This window comes from Canis lupus, chromosome 21, assembly GCF_011100685.1.
Source record: "Canis lupus familiaris isolate Mischka breed German Shepherd chromosome 21, alternate assembly UU_Cfam_GSD_1.0, whole genome shotgun sequence".
NCBI classification, from domain to species: domain Eukaryota; kingdom Metazoa; phylum Chordata; class Mammalia; order Carnivora; family Canidae; genus Canis; species Canis lupus.
This window is the reverse complement of record NC_049242.1, coordinates 12,574,434-12,589,474: the sequence shown is the minus strand read 5'-3', so window position 1 is coordinate 12,589,474 and position 15,041 is coordinate 12,574,434. Positions and strand designations below refer to the sequence as shown.

Genomic DNA, 15,041 nt, shown 5'->3' with positions numbered 1-15,041 from the left:
TGCTTTGTTTTTCACCAAAACTGCTCTTACTAACTGATACGCTTTTTTTTACCTAACTAAAAGATAACTTTCATTAGGGTGAGGACTTTGTCCATCTTGTGTACTGTTGTAAGTTGAAGGATAGTGTGTGGCTTATAATAGGAATTCAGTAAATATCTGTTAAATGAATTTATCAATTGTACATTAATATCCTTTAGATTCCCCCCTCTCCCCATACAGATTTTCATCTCTTGAATCTGTACTGTATAAAAAAGTGAACTCCAGGGGCTCCTGGGTGGCTCAGTCAGTACAGTGTCTGCCTTCAGCTCAGGTCATAATCCCAGGGTCATGGGATCTAGCCCTGCCTCAGGGAGGAGCCTGCTTCTTCCTCCTACTCTTCCTCCTCCTCTCTGTGTCTCTCATGAATAAATAAATAAAATATTTTTTTAAAAAAGAAGGATTTTATATACTTTACATAAAGAAAAATATTTTCTGTATTTTCTCTATAATAAAAATAAAAATATTTGTTTTGTAGTAATTGATACTTATTTTCTTTAGGTTTATAGGTTTATAGATTTCTGAGCCATTCCAGTTAGGCTTATAGTACTTATCTTTAGCCAAGGTGGCAAATCTTTGTTTTTGTTTTTTTTTTTTTTTTTTTTAAACTACTCTTTGTTTTTTTTTTTTTGTTTTTTTTTTTTTAATTTATTTATTCATGATAGTCACACGGAGAGAGAGAGAGAGGCAGAGACACAGGCAGAGGGAGAAGCAGGCTCCATGCACCGGGAGCCTGACGTGGGATTCGATCCTGGGTCTCCAGGATCGCCCTGGGCCAAAGGCAGGCGCCAAAGCGCTGCGCCACCCAGGGATCCCAAGGTGGCAAATCTTTGAACTGTAATTTGTAATAGCAAAACTATTATACTTTCCTTAAGTTGACTAGAAATTATTTGTATTGTATTCATTTTTGTTGTACTTTGTGGTCACCCCTTTTACAGTTAAAGATTATTCATTTGTCTATGAGAGGCCATTGACTATCATGTTTAGTTTACACTGTTGTTAACATAAGAATACATTTTACAACTTGTTTTTCAGTGACTTTTTAAAAAAATATTATTTATTTATTTATTCATGAAAGACACACACAGAGAGAGAGAGAGAGAGAGAGGCAGAGACACAGGCAGAGGGAGAAGCAGGCTCCATGCAGGGAGCCCGACATGGGACTTGATCCCGGGACTCCAGGATCACGCTCTGGGCCAAAGGCAGGTGCTCAACGGCTGAGCCGCCCAGGGATTCCCTCAGTGAGTTTTTTTTAAAGATTTTATTTATTTATCCATGAGAGACACGGAGAGCGAGGCAGAGACATAGAGGAAGAAGCAGGCTCCCTGTGGGGAGCTCGATGTGGGACTTCATCCCAGGATCCTGGGATCAGGACCTGAGCCGAAGGCAGACACTCAACCACTGAGCCACCCAGGTGTCCCTGTTTTTCAGTGATTTGAAACAACTTATGGAGCTCTACTTTGTTGGCATAACTTAGCTTTTGGTCAGGACTTGGATTCTGGATTCTTTCCATATACACACATTTTTTTTTTTTTTTTTTTTTTTTTTTTTAAAGAGAGAGAATAGGGAGGAAGGGGCAGTGGGAGAAGGAGAGAGAAAGAATCTTAAGCAGGCTCCAAGCCTGGTATGGAAAAGGACACAGGGCTTGATTTTACAACTCTAGGATCATGACCTGGGCCAAAATCAAGTCAGATGCTTAACTGAATGCGCCACCCAGGTGCCCCTCTATATACATACACCTTACTTTGTTTTGTTTAGTGTGATGTGATTAAAAGTTGAGCTTTTAAATTTAGGTTTACCATGCTAGAGGAATTTTTCTTATAGCTAGTCTATATCCTACAAAGGATGATTATATTTTTAGGAGTCTTTCTTATTGATGAGAATTGGTTGACAACTGAATTGTATTTTACATTTGAAAAAGTCTGGTCATCTTGGTATAACAGTTAATACAGTTATCATTTATTTGCTAACTTCATTACATAAAAGCCATTGTCTCTCTTCTTAAGTTACTTGCTTTTCCAGGCATTCTTCGAGATAAATAAAAAAATTTGTTGTCCTGTTTTGAACCATGTTACCCTTCTACCCAGTCTATATACATATATACATATTATAATATATAAACATATTGTATAATGTATATAATTTTGTTTATCTGTGTGTGTATATAGACTCATTATTGCTTTATATGGTTTATTTGAAAGGTAGAGAATATGATACCTGAATACTAGTTTTGCACATCTTTAAGTTGTTTTAGGCATGAGACACCTGGGCAGCTCAGTCAGTTAAGTGTCTGCCTTGGTCTCAGGTCATGATCCCAGGGTTCTGGGATCCAGCGCCATTTTGGGCCCCCTCTTAGCAGGAAGTCTGCTTCTCCCTTTCCCTGTGCTCCTCCCCTTACTTGTGCTCTCTTTCTTGCTTACTCTCTCAAATAAATAAAATCTTTTAAAAAAATAGTTTCAGGCACAATATTTAATATGGGTGTTTTGCTTTTATAAGACACAAATGGTACAGCGACATAGATGAAGAGATTATAATGCGGAGTGAAATAAGTCAGTCAGAAATACCATATAATTTCACTCACCTGTGAGATTTAAGAAACAAAACAAAGGGAAAAAAAGAGGAGAGACAAACTAAGAGACTCTTTTTAAAAAAGATTTTATTTATTTATTTGACAGAGGGAGAGCACAAGCAGAGGGAGCAGCAGGCAGAGGGAGAGGGAGAACCGATGACGTGGGGACTCAATCCCAGGACTCTGAGATTATGGCCTGAGCTGAAGGTAGACGCTCAACAGACTGAACCACCCAGGCACCCAAGAAACAGACCCTTAAGTATAGAGAACAGACTGATGGTTGGTACCAGAGGAGAGGTGGGTAAGAGATGGGTAAATAGGTGAGGGGATTAAGGAGTACAGTTGTCATGTTGAGTGCCAGGTGATATATGGAATTGATGAATCATCTCATACTCTTAAAAGTAAGATAACACTGTATGGTAACTATACTAGAATTAAAATTTAAAAAGAAAGACACACAAATGATGTTAGTGTTCTTTTGCAAGTAATATATTTTCTCCTTGTTGTAGGTCCTTTTGTTCTGCATCACAGCTGCCATGTACATGTTCTTTTTCAGGTATGTCCGGTTATACATATTTATTTTAATAGAGAAATTAGTGTTCCTTTGTGGTTTTTTTTAAATCAGCTATGTAACTAAAGTTCCCTAAATAATTATTTCTCACAAGTGGCATGAGGTTTTGTTTTTGTTTTTTTGTTTTCCTTACAGTGGTTAGAGATAAATCACTGCTTCTTAGTGAATAGAGAGAGGGAAAGAAGATTTGTTTTTTTCACATTCTACATACAGGTTCATCTTTGAGAGCTGAATGTATAAATTAATAGTCTCAAATACTGATAAGAGAATTTTTGTTTTTTGTGGACCTGATTTTAGATAGTCTTCACTCTCCTTATCAAACAGTCAACATTTTAAATTTAAATAAGAAAAAAGTGATGGTAGGGCTTAATCTAAATCTTCTGCAAGGGTAACCTATACCGTGTTTATCACTTGTCTTTAAAATATTAAATTAGTCCCTAATGTCAAGAGTTGGATTTCTCGTTGACACTGAAACTGTGAGGCCTGTGGAGGAGTGTTAGGATGGCTCAAGACTGCAAGGCCAGTGAAAAGGATACTGTCATTCTATAACCATAACAGTACAACAATGGGATTTTTGATTGGGAAGAGTCTACTCCTTCGTAACTGTTATTGATACCAGCAATTCCCATTTATTTCACTCTTATTTCATTAACTTGAATAGACTTTTTCTTGATTTTTCTGGATATAGGCAGAATTCAACCACAGCAGGAAGGACCAAACTTCTAAAGTTAAAATTTGTACTTGATTGACAAAAGTTACAGATTTTAATAAGAAATATTTGGTAGATATCTTTACTTTTTTCTCTTTACTTAAGTAAGACAATTCAACTTCTCAGAATTTTAAAACAACTAATTTCCTGTCAGAACATCCTAATAAATATTTGATAAGCACAAAAATATGATTTTAACTTATTATGACTTTATCAAAAATTTTACATGCACATTTAAAATGATGCTGCTTGCTATTATTCTTGTAGAGGGACAGCCAGACCATTAAAAGGGAAAAATGGATCATATTTCAAGGTGGGGAGAACTTGATGTGCAAAAACGATTGGTAATGGGTACATAATATTTTTTGTCAATTATTAGTGACTGAAAAGTCATTGCAGCTCTCTGAGGGTCTTTGTGAAATTGAACTCTTTCTTGTATTTTAACAATTTAGGTGTGAGAGGAATTAGGGACAATGACTATAATCAATTTCCAAAATTGTATATTATATTCAGATACATTATTGGGACAGTTTTGCAAAGAATTCACATGGTTGATCTTTATGTCTGTCTAGTCTTAAGGTAAAACATATCCGGTGGGGAAAATAGGAAATAGATAAGAACTTAGAAACCTATCTTCTGTTGACCGGCACAGGAAAAAATACAATATCAAGTAAATTTTCTTTTTGGGAAAATTCCTAAAGGAACAGATAGATGGTTAAATGCAGCAGTCCCCAGTATGACACTTAAAGATAGCATATTTGACCAACAATTAGCATTTCTTGGTTGTCAGTTTTTGAGGTTTAAAAAACAAATTGTATGTTGAATATAGTGATAATGCCCAAGTTTTAGCTTGGTCCTCAGAAATTGTACTTTGAAAACTGCTGCCATCAATGTAGTATTTTTGGTGTAGAAAGAAAATCAGTCCTATAAATATGTATTTTGGTGTAGAGCTATGAAACCTTTTCCTGTTTCAGTCACAAAGTCTAGGTTAAAAACAACAATTTAAAATACTTTCCAGAAGGCTCAATACAAGGTTTTAGTGCCAAGATAAACATTTTTCGTTTTCTGAGGAAAGGGGTTGTTTTCTCCTAAAAGAAGCACTATCACCAAATTCCTAGTGTTCTTGGCAGAAGTTAGTTTGAATAACTCAACAAAAGGGGTTTGGCAAATGGTAAAATAAAACCATTTATAAAGTACTACAATCAAAACAATGTTACATGTTTGTCTGAAGTCTGGCTTGTGTTTGAAATGAACGAACAACACTGTACATAGCAGTTAATGAGTGTAGTTGCATTAAAATATTTTATTCTTAAAATTCAGTTTTATATACAGATATTTGAGGTCACTTTTCATTTGTTAACAATTTTACTTCTAATTGTAAAAAATTAGTTAATATCAAATGATATTGTCCCCAGGCCTCCATTTATATCTTCCTTTGAGAAGAGAGGATAAGGGAATCATTTTGTTAGAAATTAATCAACTTGTGTTTTTATGCTAACTATAGAGAAAAATGTGCCAATTTAATTATCTAGAGAAGGAACTTGAATAAGTAGTTCCATAATTATTTTCTAAAAGTGACATGCAGGATGTAATGGTTATAGTATGATTTCACTTAAAAAGCAATGCCGTGTTCTTAGTACCAAAATGATGGCTATTAAAATGTGTAATGAAAACATCTTACTTTTGAATAGTTCTTTTGTTATATTTTAACAGGTACGTTTTTTTTCCACATGCATTTTCACATAGTGATCTTGACTTTTAATTTGTACACTAGAAATAAGGATTACATTCAGATGGAATCCTGAGAAAACTTTAGAGGCTTGGGTTGAGGGAAGGTAGTATGTGAAGAGAGTTCTAGCTTTGTTCTAGTTTTTAACCAATTGGCATCCATCCATCCACATGTCTGTTGATACCACCATATGCTGAGTATTCTGTTAGGAACCTGAGGTATAATATTTTGAAGATATTTTCAAAGAAGTCTTTCTGTACAACCCCAGTGGGCATTCTTCATAATGATCCTGCTTTCATTGTTCAATCATCTTATTATTTTGTATGTTGTTGTCATAACTTTGTTTTAGAGCATATCTGTCACTATGAAGCAGAAGTCATGGTTGAAATTGCATAGAATATTTTGTATCATGCATACCTTTAAAGCACTTTTTTTTAAACTTCCAAATGTGTATTTATGAGTAAAGCAACTTGTTTTTTTTTTAAGTCAAGAATTATTATAGTTGTTGTTTCAGATTCATTAGAATCTTTCCAACAGTCATGTGGAGAGAAGAAATGAGTTTCTTTTGAACCATTAGCTCTTTGTTGTTTTAACTGAAAAGCAAAGGAAAGAATCAACAACAACACAAACAGCATGCCAAAACTATTACACATTAATTCTGCTCACAAAAAACAATGAATCATGCTACACATTTAAACTATTTATTGGTTTTATTTTCAACATTAGATATCTGTATATGAAGAACACATAAATTAGAAAAATGAAATAATTCAGCTTCACTTTAAATAACTTAATTTAAAATAGTATCATAAAGCATATCATGATAACTTTGATCCCATCCTGGTGAGTACCTAGCTAGAAATTCTTTCCATCTGCCTTTGCAAAGCCAGCAACAAATCCAAGTTTGTTTAAACATGTAGTTTGAGAGGCTCAGACTTGTTGTCATAGCAGATAATCTATGGACTGTGTATGACTTATTCACGATAGACATATCTTAATCTGCTATAAACATTGAAAAACATTGCATTTTTATTTAGAAACCAGTGCAGGGAAGCCCGGGTGGATCAGTGGTTTAGCGCCACCCAGGGCGTAATCCTGGAGATCCGGGATCAAGTCCCGCATCAGACTCCCTGCTTCTCCCTCTGTGTCTCTGCCTCTCTCTCTCTCTGTGTGTCTCTTTCATGAATAAATAAATAAAATATTTTAAAAAAATCCAGTGCAAATTAAGTTGATTGTTATTGTGTTTAAAACATTATTTAAAAACAGTATTGATGCCTGCCATCGATGAATTCTAGTCAACTCTCTGTGAAGGTACAAATAATAAACTGTCATTTGTCTCAAGATATGGATATATTTTGTTTTTAAGAAAATGACACTATTTATTGGCTATCTGCAGTTTTTTAGTGAAAGACATTTGTGATTTTCCTTGAATTTTCTAATATAAATATAGCCTAGTACCTTTGAAGTAACTTTAACAGCAGGTAAAGAACTTTTGATTTGGGTCTTTCAGTCATTACTGATTTTAACAAAAGCCTTTTAACTATCAATTAAGTTCTACTGTTTTGAAGTACTGTATAAACCTACACAAAAATATAGTCTAGAAAATTATATATGGCATTTGAACTATTAAAGTGTTACTTCAGGATTAGAAGAATTTGCCCTAAATAATGAGATTTGTATTTTGAAGAGATTTCTTCCAGCAAAGTAGAGAGTAAATTGGAGGTTGGGGGGGGGTGCATAATGGCAGGTAAGGTAGGATACTATTGCAGTTACCCTGGAAGGAAATGGTGGGAGCGTGACTGAAGGTTATTTTATGATAATGACATGGTGAAGAGTGGATCTATCTGAGTTATAAGAATTGATGCTTGGATGAAGAAGAGAGAAACACTGGAAATTAGAAAATTAGCAATTTAGAAAATGTGTGGAAATTGAGTACAGGTTTTGCAAATACTGAAGTTGAAGTGCATTTGAGACACACACATTGAGAAATATAAATGTCCCTTGGGTACTTGGAGATAAGGAGATAAATAAAGCTATGCTTGGTTGTCACACCAACTGGTTGAGTACAGACAAATTATACAACTTCTGTATACTCAGTTTATTTCTTTATTAAAAAGTATAAATCATTATATGTGCCTCATAGATTGGGCTCTGGTGATTAAATTAGACACAGTGTCTTTCAAACTTTTTTGACTGTGATCCAAAATAGGAACTAAATTTTATATTGTGAATACATACACACATAAATTTTCCAGAATAATACTTAACCTATGGGATACATTTGGATATTTTTAATTCTAATTTATTTTATTTATTTAAAAAGCTGCTTTGAACCACTAATGAGTAATAACAGCATTTCAAAAAAACACTGAGCTAATACATGTGAGCACCTAGTGTGGTGATTATTGCTTTAGCAGAAGTTAGAGTTACGAGTAGTGACTATTGACTATAAACTAGGAAGGAAAATTAATTAAACTGGAGGATTTCAAGAATGAGGGCATTATCTTTAGTATTAATGCTGCAAATATATTCATTAAGGTAAGGGCTAAGAAATGTTCATTTGCTCTACAACCTGGTGGTCAGTGGTAACCAGCTAGAGAAATTTTTGTTGAGTTGGATTAGTAGATTGAGAAATGTGACATGATGTTTGTTTTAAAAAATATGTAATTAAATTTGTCAATCTTTTTTATAAGGTTGGGAAAAAATTTTAATGCAGAAAACTGTGAACTGAGCATTTCTGTAATGCAGAAAACTGAAATTCTGTAAGCAGAATTAGTACAATAAACTCAAGAAGTTTAAGAGGAGAAAGGGCAAGTTGTTACAGGAGTAAGGTTTTCTTTTGGATTCCTTCTTAGTTTATTATTTTTTTAGACAAGAGAGACTAGACTATGAGAAAGTTTAAGTGAGTTAAAGAAGGTTGCACAAGCAGGAGAGATTGGGAAAGAGAAGAAAAATTGTCTAAAATGCAGTCCAAAATGTCATAGCTACATAGATAGCTAGATTGTTAAACCTATTTGTCTGAGAGAGATCATGTTAATGATTAGGGTGAAATCGAAGTTCTGTTTGAATGCCTTGAACATACGGTTTAAATGGAAGAGGACTGATATATAGAAGATGTAGTAAATAGAACAATCTTAGGCCTTTGGCTTTCTAAATTCATTGTCATTAAAATGTTAATGAACTTTTTTTTTCCCCAAAGATTTTATTTATTCATGAGAATACACAGAGAGGAGAGAGAGAGAGAGAGAGAGGCAGAGACACAGGCAGAGGGAGAAGCAGGCTCCATACAGGGAGCCTGACATGGGACTCAATCCCAGGTCTCCAGGATCACGCCCTGGGCTGAAGGCGGCACTAAACCGCTGAGCCACCTGGGCTGCCCTGTTAATGAACTTGTTAATAGAAATTGACGTGGGCTTGGGAGACCAGTATTCCTTAGAAGATATATGCAGGTGAATTGAGGTACTTCCATAATTGGCACCTAAACTAGTGAGCTTACCAAGCATATAAAATCTGCCCTATGCAAAGATAAAGTATAGAGATCTTTAGGACTGTTGCTTTCCTCAGAGCAAGTGTAAAAAGTGAGAAAACCTAAGTTCAACATCTTATAAATCACTTTCTCTGACAATGCAGAGCTTATGATCAAGTTGGATGTCTGTAATCTGACTTTCTTTTTTTGGGAGAAGAAATTAGTCTGCCCATGTGGTGAACATACTCCATCTATCGATGGAAGTTGTGGCAAATCTGCTTTCACTTGTTGCCTGTCAGCTTTTGATATTGAGCCTCGATAAATTGCTCAAAATTTTATATCGAATATAAGTGTTTATTTTTAGTAGAAAGCAAAGAGAAATATTGTTTGGAGAAATCCTGTCAACTTAAAATTTGACTTCTTACAGACTTAATGGGACTCAGTCACATTAGAAGTGGTCAGTTGTTTTTGCAGTTTTATTTTCAAGAAGAAAAATGGCATTTTTGGGTGGTTTTCCTACTGTAAATATTTTATTTTTACTGATGTCAAAGTTCGAGAAGTGCTGACATCCACACGTTGCTAAATAAGTAAAAAGTTTGCACCATTAACATGCTGCTGGTGTAGGCTTGTTTTAGTCCCATAGTAGTTCTGAGGTTCCACTGGATATTGGAGCCCCTTTGTGAATCAAGGAGGCAGTTTGCAGTTAAAATAAAGGATAAATTGTAATTACATTTATCTGTTTTTGTACAAAGAACCTGATGTGCACTTCTGACTAAAATTGTTAAAAATAATTTTAACTTCTGTTAGCACTGTTCACTTAAATTAAGTTGGTACTATAAAGTTCTATTTCTTTTGAATCTGTAAGGTACGATCTAACAAGAATTTAATAGTAGTAATAGCTATGTCCTGAACAAGAAGTCATTTGTTCCAAGTTCTACAGTTGCATTTATTTTATTGACAGAATAGTTCTTTTTTAAAATTTTGTTTATTTATTTAAAGATTTTGCTAGTCCATCCATTGAAGACTTTATTTATTTGAGAATGAGAGTGCACAAGCAGGGGGAAGGGCAAAGGGAGCAGCAGTGATGAGGGTTTTGAGAGGTGATTAGATCACGAGGCCTGAGTCCTCGTGAGTAGAATGATTGCCCTTATAGAAAGGGCTCACGAGAGCTCCCATGCTTCTTGTGCCCTATGAGGTTACAGTGAGAAGTCAGCTTTCTGTGAGGAAGTGGACATCTCCAGACACTGAATTGGCTGGCACCTTGGTCTTGGGCTTCCCAGCCTCTGAACTGTGAGAAATAGACTTTTGTTGTTTTTTTAAGCCATCCGTTGTCTGGCATTGTGTTATAATAGCTTGAATTAAGACAACTGGGAAGGGCTTTTCAGCTTTTTATGTAATGCATTAATATTTCAGGCATCTATTACAAAAATTGGCCTGCAGATCTGCTGCTACTCCAAGGTGTAGGCCAACTACTGTCTCCATGTAGGCTTCCTTTCCATTAAAGGAAAGTCTTTTAATAGGAGTCTTTTTAGACTGGACTACTAGTAGGAGTAGTAATTGAAGTCTGAAATTACAAACTCCTTTGAATTAAATTTATTATTCATTCTTAACCCAAATACTATACTATACTATATTACTATAGTAGATCTAGAGTATTAGCTGAAACCAGGGATTCCAGCTATAAAAACTTCACACCTGTACACCATAGTCATAATTATAAGTTATTCCATCTTATTCAGGCTTGAGATATAAATATATTGGTTTTGAAAATATGAGATTAAAATTATTTGGAGTTGAATATAATTTATAAATGATAAATATAGAAGCTTGAAGCTATTTAGTTGTGAAGACACAATAAATAAGTACTTGCAGATGCTTTTAATAATTATCTTTTGGCTTTATTTGGTTGAGTTATAATAGAATGCCTAGAGAGATTTTTAAATTTGGGAATTATAATGAGTATAGAAGAATGATAAAACTTACTCTGTAATGAGTCCTGATGACTTGTGAATTAGAAATAGCCAGAATTTTGTAGAACACATGAGAGGGCAAATAGCCTCAAATTAAGACTATAATTAATACAATATATAATAATATAATACATATAATATATAATAATTTATAATAATTAAGAATATAATAGATAATTAAGAATTATTTATTATAGAACACGTGAGAGGGCAAATTAAGTTATAATTAATATTCACTATAATATATAATAAGAATATAAGTGTGTGTGTGTGTGTATATATATTTGCTCATTGTAGAAAATACTACCAAACAAAACCTTTTAGAGAATAACTATCACTTTTGTGTGTATCTTTATTGGCCATTTGCTATGTCTTTGTCCATCTTTCTCTCCAGTCCACCTGCCTGCCTTCTCTCCCTCAGTCTTCCTCTTTCCTTTCCTTCCTTTTTCCTTCCTCCTTTTCTTCCACCCTCCTTCACTTGTTTTGTGAAGTGAATATATATATTTTTCTCCTCTCCTTTCACATATATATTTTTATGTTCTCTCTCCAACTTCTCAAATGATATCATATCATTGATGATGAAATGCCTTTTCTTCGCATATCTGCATTAGAAAAGACCAAGAACTTTCTGTGATTAGTCTAAGCAGGAAGGCTTCTTTTTAATGACACATACTTATAGTCACATCCACTTGCACAGGTGCATACAACAAATTATTAGAAGCTGTAGAAAGGATTCTGATACCAGTCTTCAGTTCCTCACTAAAAGAAACTGGTGATAACTCTTAATAATCTGAACATGACTGATAAAATGATTCCAAGCATCTGTTCTTTCAGGTTCTGGAAATCCTCTTCTATATGTTATCCTCTTGTTTAAAGAGAATTATTATTAATCACAGAAAGTTCTTAGACTTTGCTGATACAGATGTACAAATTTGATGCTTATTTTATTGGTTATGAGGAATACTGTAATTCACTATGGTGTTTTCAAGCCTGACTCTTTGTTTCTATTGTTTTCTACCATGTGAGTTCGCTTACAGGTAATTAAAGGGCACTGTAGTATAGCAGGGTTGGTTAAGAGCATGAACTGTGGAGCCAGACTGAATTATGTTTAAATTCTCACTTCAGTCTAGCTTGTTTTGTGATCCTGGCTAAGTTACTTAACCTCTCTGTGCCTCAGCTTTCTCATGTTAAAGTGGTAATAATAATAGTACTTCATGGGATTATTTTAATAATTAAATGACTATCATATTATACACATATGATAAATGTTAGCTGTTTTTATTATTTAAGTCTGAGCTGTAAAGATCACATAGTATATTATTCCATTTATCTGATGTGTCCAAAAGAGGCAAATCCATGGAGATAGAAAGATTTGCATTGCCTATGACTAGGAGACTGCAAGGAGTGGGAGAGGACTACAAAAAAATACAAATGAGTATTTTTTTAATGGTGATGCACATGTTCCAAAAGTAATGATGATGATGGCTACACAAGGCTGGGACTATAAAAATCATTGAATGTTACACTTTAAATACTGAGCTGTATATTATGTAAATTATATCACTTAGTGTGTTATTAAAAAAAACTGATCTGGAAGCAGACCTTTGTTGCACGGTGGCATGGTGTTTCCTGTGTTATCACCATTAAATATACCTCTGGTTGCTACATCTCAGGGATTCTACTGGTTTTTGTGGGCACATAGGCATACACACTGAAAGAGAACATCCAGAAACTTACCTTTTTCTCAGGTGTGTTTGAAAGAGTAGTCCCTTGGAGAATGACAGAATGAAGAATATGCATGTGCACTGCAAGGCTTGTTAACTCTTTCCAGAATTGTCAGAACTGCAGTTGAGAATATGCATGCTGTTAGTTGTGAGACACTACACTTTGAAATTAGAAGGAAAACAAAAGAGGAAGCTACAATAGAAGTCCCAAGTGTATGTAAGATTGCTAATACAACATTGTGCTTAAGTTTTTTTGGATATTTCTGAGTTAGGATGTTAAATTTTTTACTTGGTATTAACTTTTGAAAAGTGCAGTTTAAAAAAGGTCTTAGAGGCTTGCCAACCAAGACAAATTTCAGAAATATATGCAGATATGATACATATATCAAAAGTACTTATTTAATTGGAGGAAAACAGATGAAAGATGAGATAAATTTATTTATATGATATGATAAATTTTATTTATATAGGCTTTTAGTGAAAATATTCTCAAATATAAGTCTAATGCATTCTTATCAAAATGAAAAGTCATAGATTGACATTTAAAAACCGATCATGAGGATGTTTTTTTTTTTTTTTCAAAGATTTTATTTATTTATTCATAGAGACACAGAGAGAGAGAGAGGCAGAGATACAGGCAGAGGGAGAAGCAGGCTCCATGCAGAGAGCCTGACGTGGGACTCGATCCAGAGTCTCCAGGATCACACCCTGGGCTGCAGGCGGTGCTAAACCGCTGCGCCACCTGGGCTGCCTGGATGTTTTTTAAATACCTAGAGAGTTCATTGTTAATGCATTCCAATTTAACTTGAATGAAAATTAAGCGTACAGTTCTTGGAAAAGAAATGATTAGTTTATAACTTGATTATATTTTAATATGTATTTCATAGATTATATTTGATCATATATTGATATTGATTATATTTTGAAGAAGAATTTTGTACTTTGTTTATTTTGGGTGAAGTTTTTCAAGTCACTATCCTTGCCATAGAAAATTATTGAATGGAAGGGCATAGAAGGAAATTATATTAATATCTGTATAATCAATTTTTTCTTCATTTATCTATTTTTTAAAAAGTCACAGCAAAAATTGGAAATATTTGGATTTATTTCGGTCTGTATCCTTAAAATGTCAGATTAAGTCTCCACTCACGAAGGCTTATTTTTTGTGCTGCACAGGTTCAGTGACAGGGCTTCCCAGGGGAGGAAGGACTTTACTTATAGCTTCACTGAGCTGAAATTCACAGTAAAAGAATATTTTTCCACCATGATCAGTTTTCAGCACAGATTCTGTCTGTAATGTGTTACTGAGTCACTGAACCAGGAAGATGTTTACCTGCAAGGTGAACTGGTCGAAATGGGAGAAGCTTTTAAGTTCTAAAATTTCAGCCATCGTCTTCCCTAGAGGAAGAAAAAAGTGGGTCTCCTCCCTTTATTATATATGCTCTTGTCAATCACAAAGCCTCTTTGTGCTGGTGGGGACTGGATGGTGACTTGACTGCTGGCTGTTTATCCTGTTCCTGTCATCCTAAAATGCAAAATAAAAGGAGGAGGAAAACGTAACTTTGGGTTTGTAGGCCTTAGAGAGTAAGTCGCTTGTGGCAGCCTGGGTCCTCTGAATGGAAAGCTTTCTGAAGTGATTTGTTTGTTCATTAAAACAGAGTATGTAATTCTTATGGCTTTGAGCTACTTTGGCACCTTCAGCACGAGAATAATATTTAGAATCAGATAATGGCAAGCAGTTGAGCTTCTCAGATCTAATGTCCTCTGTCACAGAAACATCACGCTCTGATGCACAATTGCTAATTTTAACTTCTGTTTCTTGCCTGAGTGTTAATAAGATGCTTTTGGAATTGGATATCCAATTCCAGTGGTATCATTTGTAATTGTACCAATTGTACTATTTTGCAAAAAACCCTTCTTGCAGGTGTCATTTTAAGATATTTTCAGGGATTCTTAGGAAAGATGAGACTCTCTTTACCTTTTAAAATCACTAGCAACTTCTAGTATGAATCACGTTAGGGAAATCTGTTATAGCAAGCCAACCTTGTTGAAGTTAGAGTCCTAAGACTTTTATAATCATTAAAGTTTCTGAACACTTTGCTGAAGTTTTTGACTGTATTTGGATTTTAGCTTATATCCCTTATAATTTCTATTACATTCTACTGATAGAAGAACTGTGTGAATGAGTATGAGTTGGACTGATGTGGCTTTCACCTTAAAAGAATATCAGTTAGGTGAAATAGTGTTCTTTAAGTTATTCTTTAGAT

The 15,041-nt window shown here is 34.5% G+C and overlaps 1 protein-coding gene across 4 annotated transcripts in view; it reads left to right on the top strand.

Annotated features, from left to right (window-relative positions):
* The window catches only part of TMEM135 (transmembrane protein 135), a 286,961-nt gene that overhangs the window by 204,606 nt on the left and 67,314 nt on the right, over positions 1-15,041 (top strand). For all 4 annotated transcript variants that reach the window (XM_038568356.1, XM_038568357.1, XM_038568358.1 and 1 more), the window contains one exon: positions 3,115-3,161. In XM_038568356.1, the coding sequence (XP_038424284.1) occupies positions 3,115-3,161 (47 nt within the window). The remainder of the gene's footprint in view (positions 1-3,114; positions 3,162-15,041) is intronic.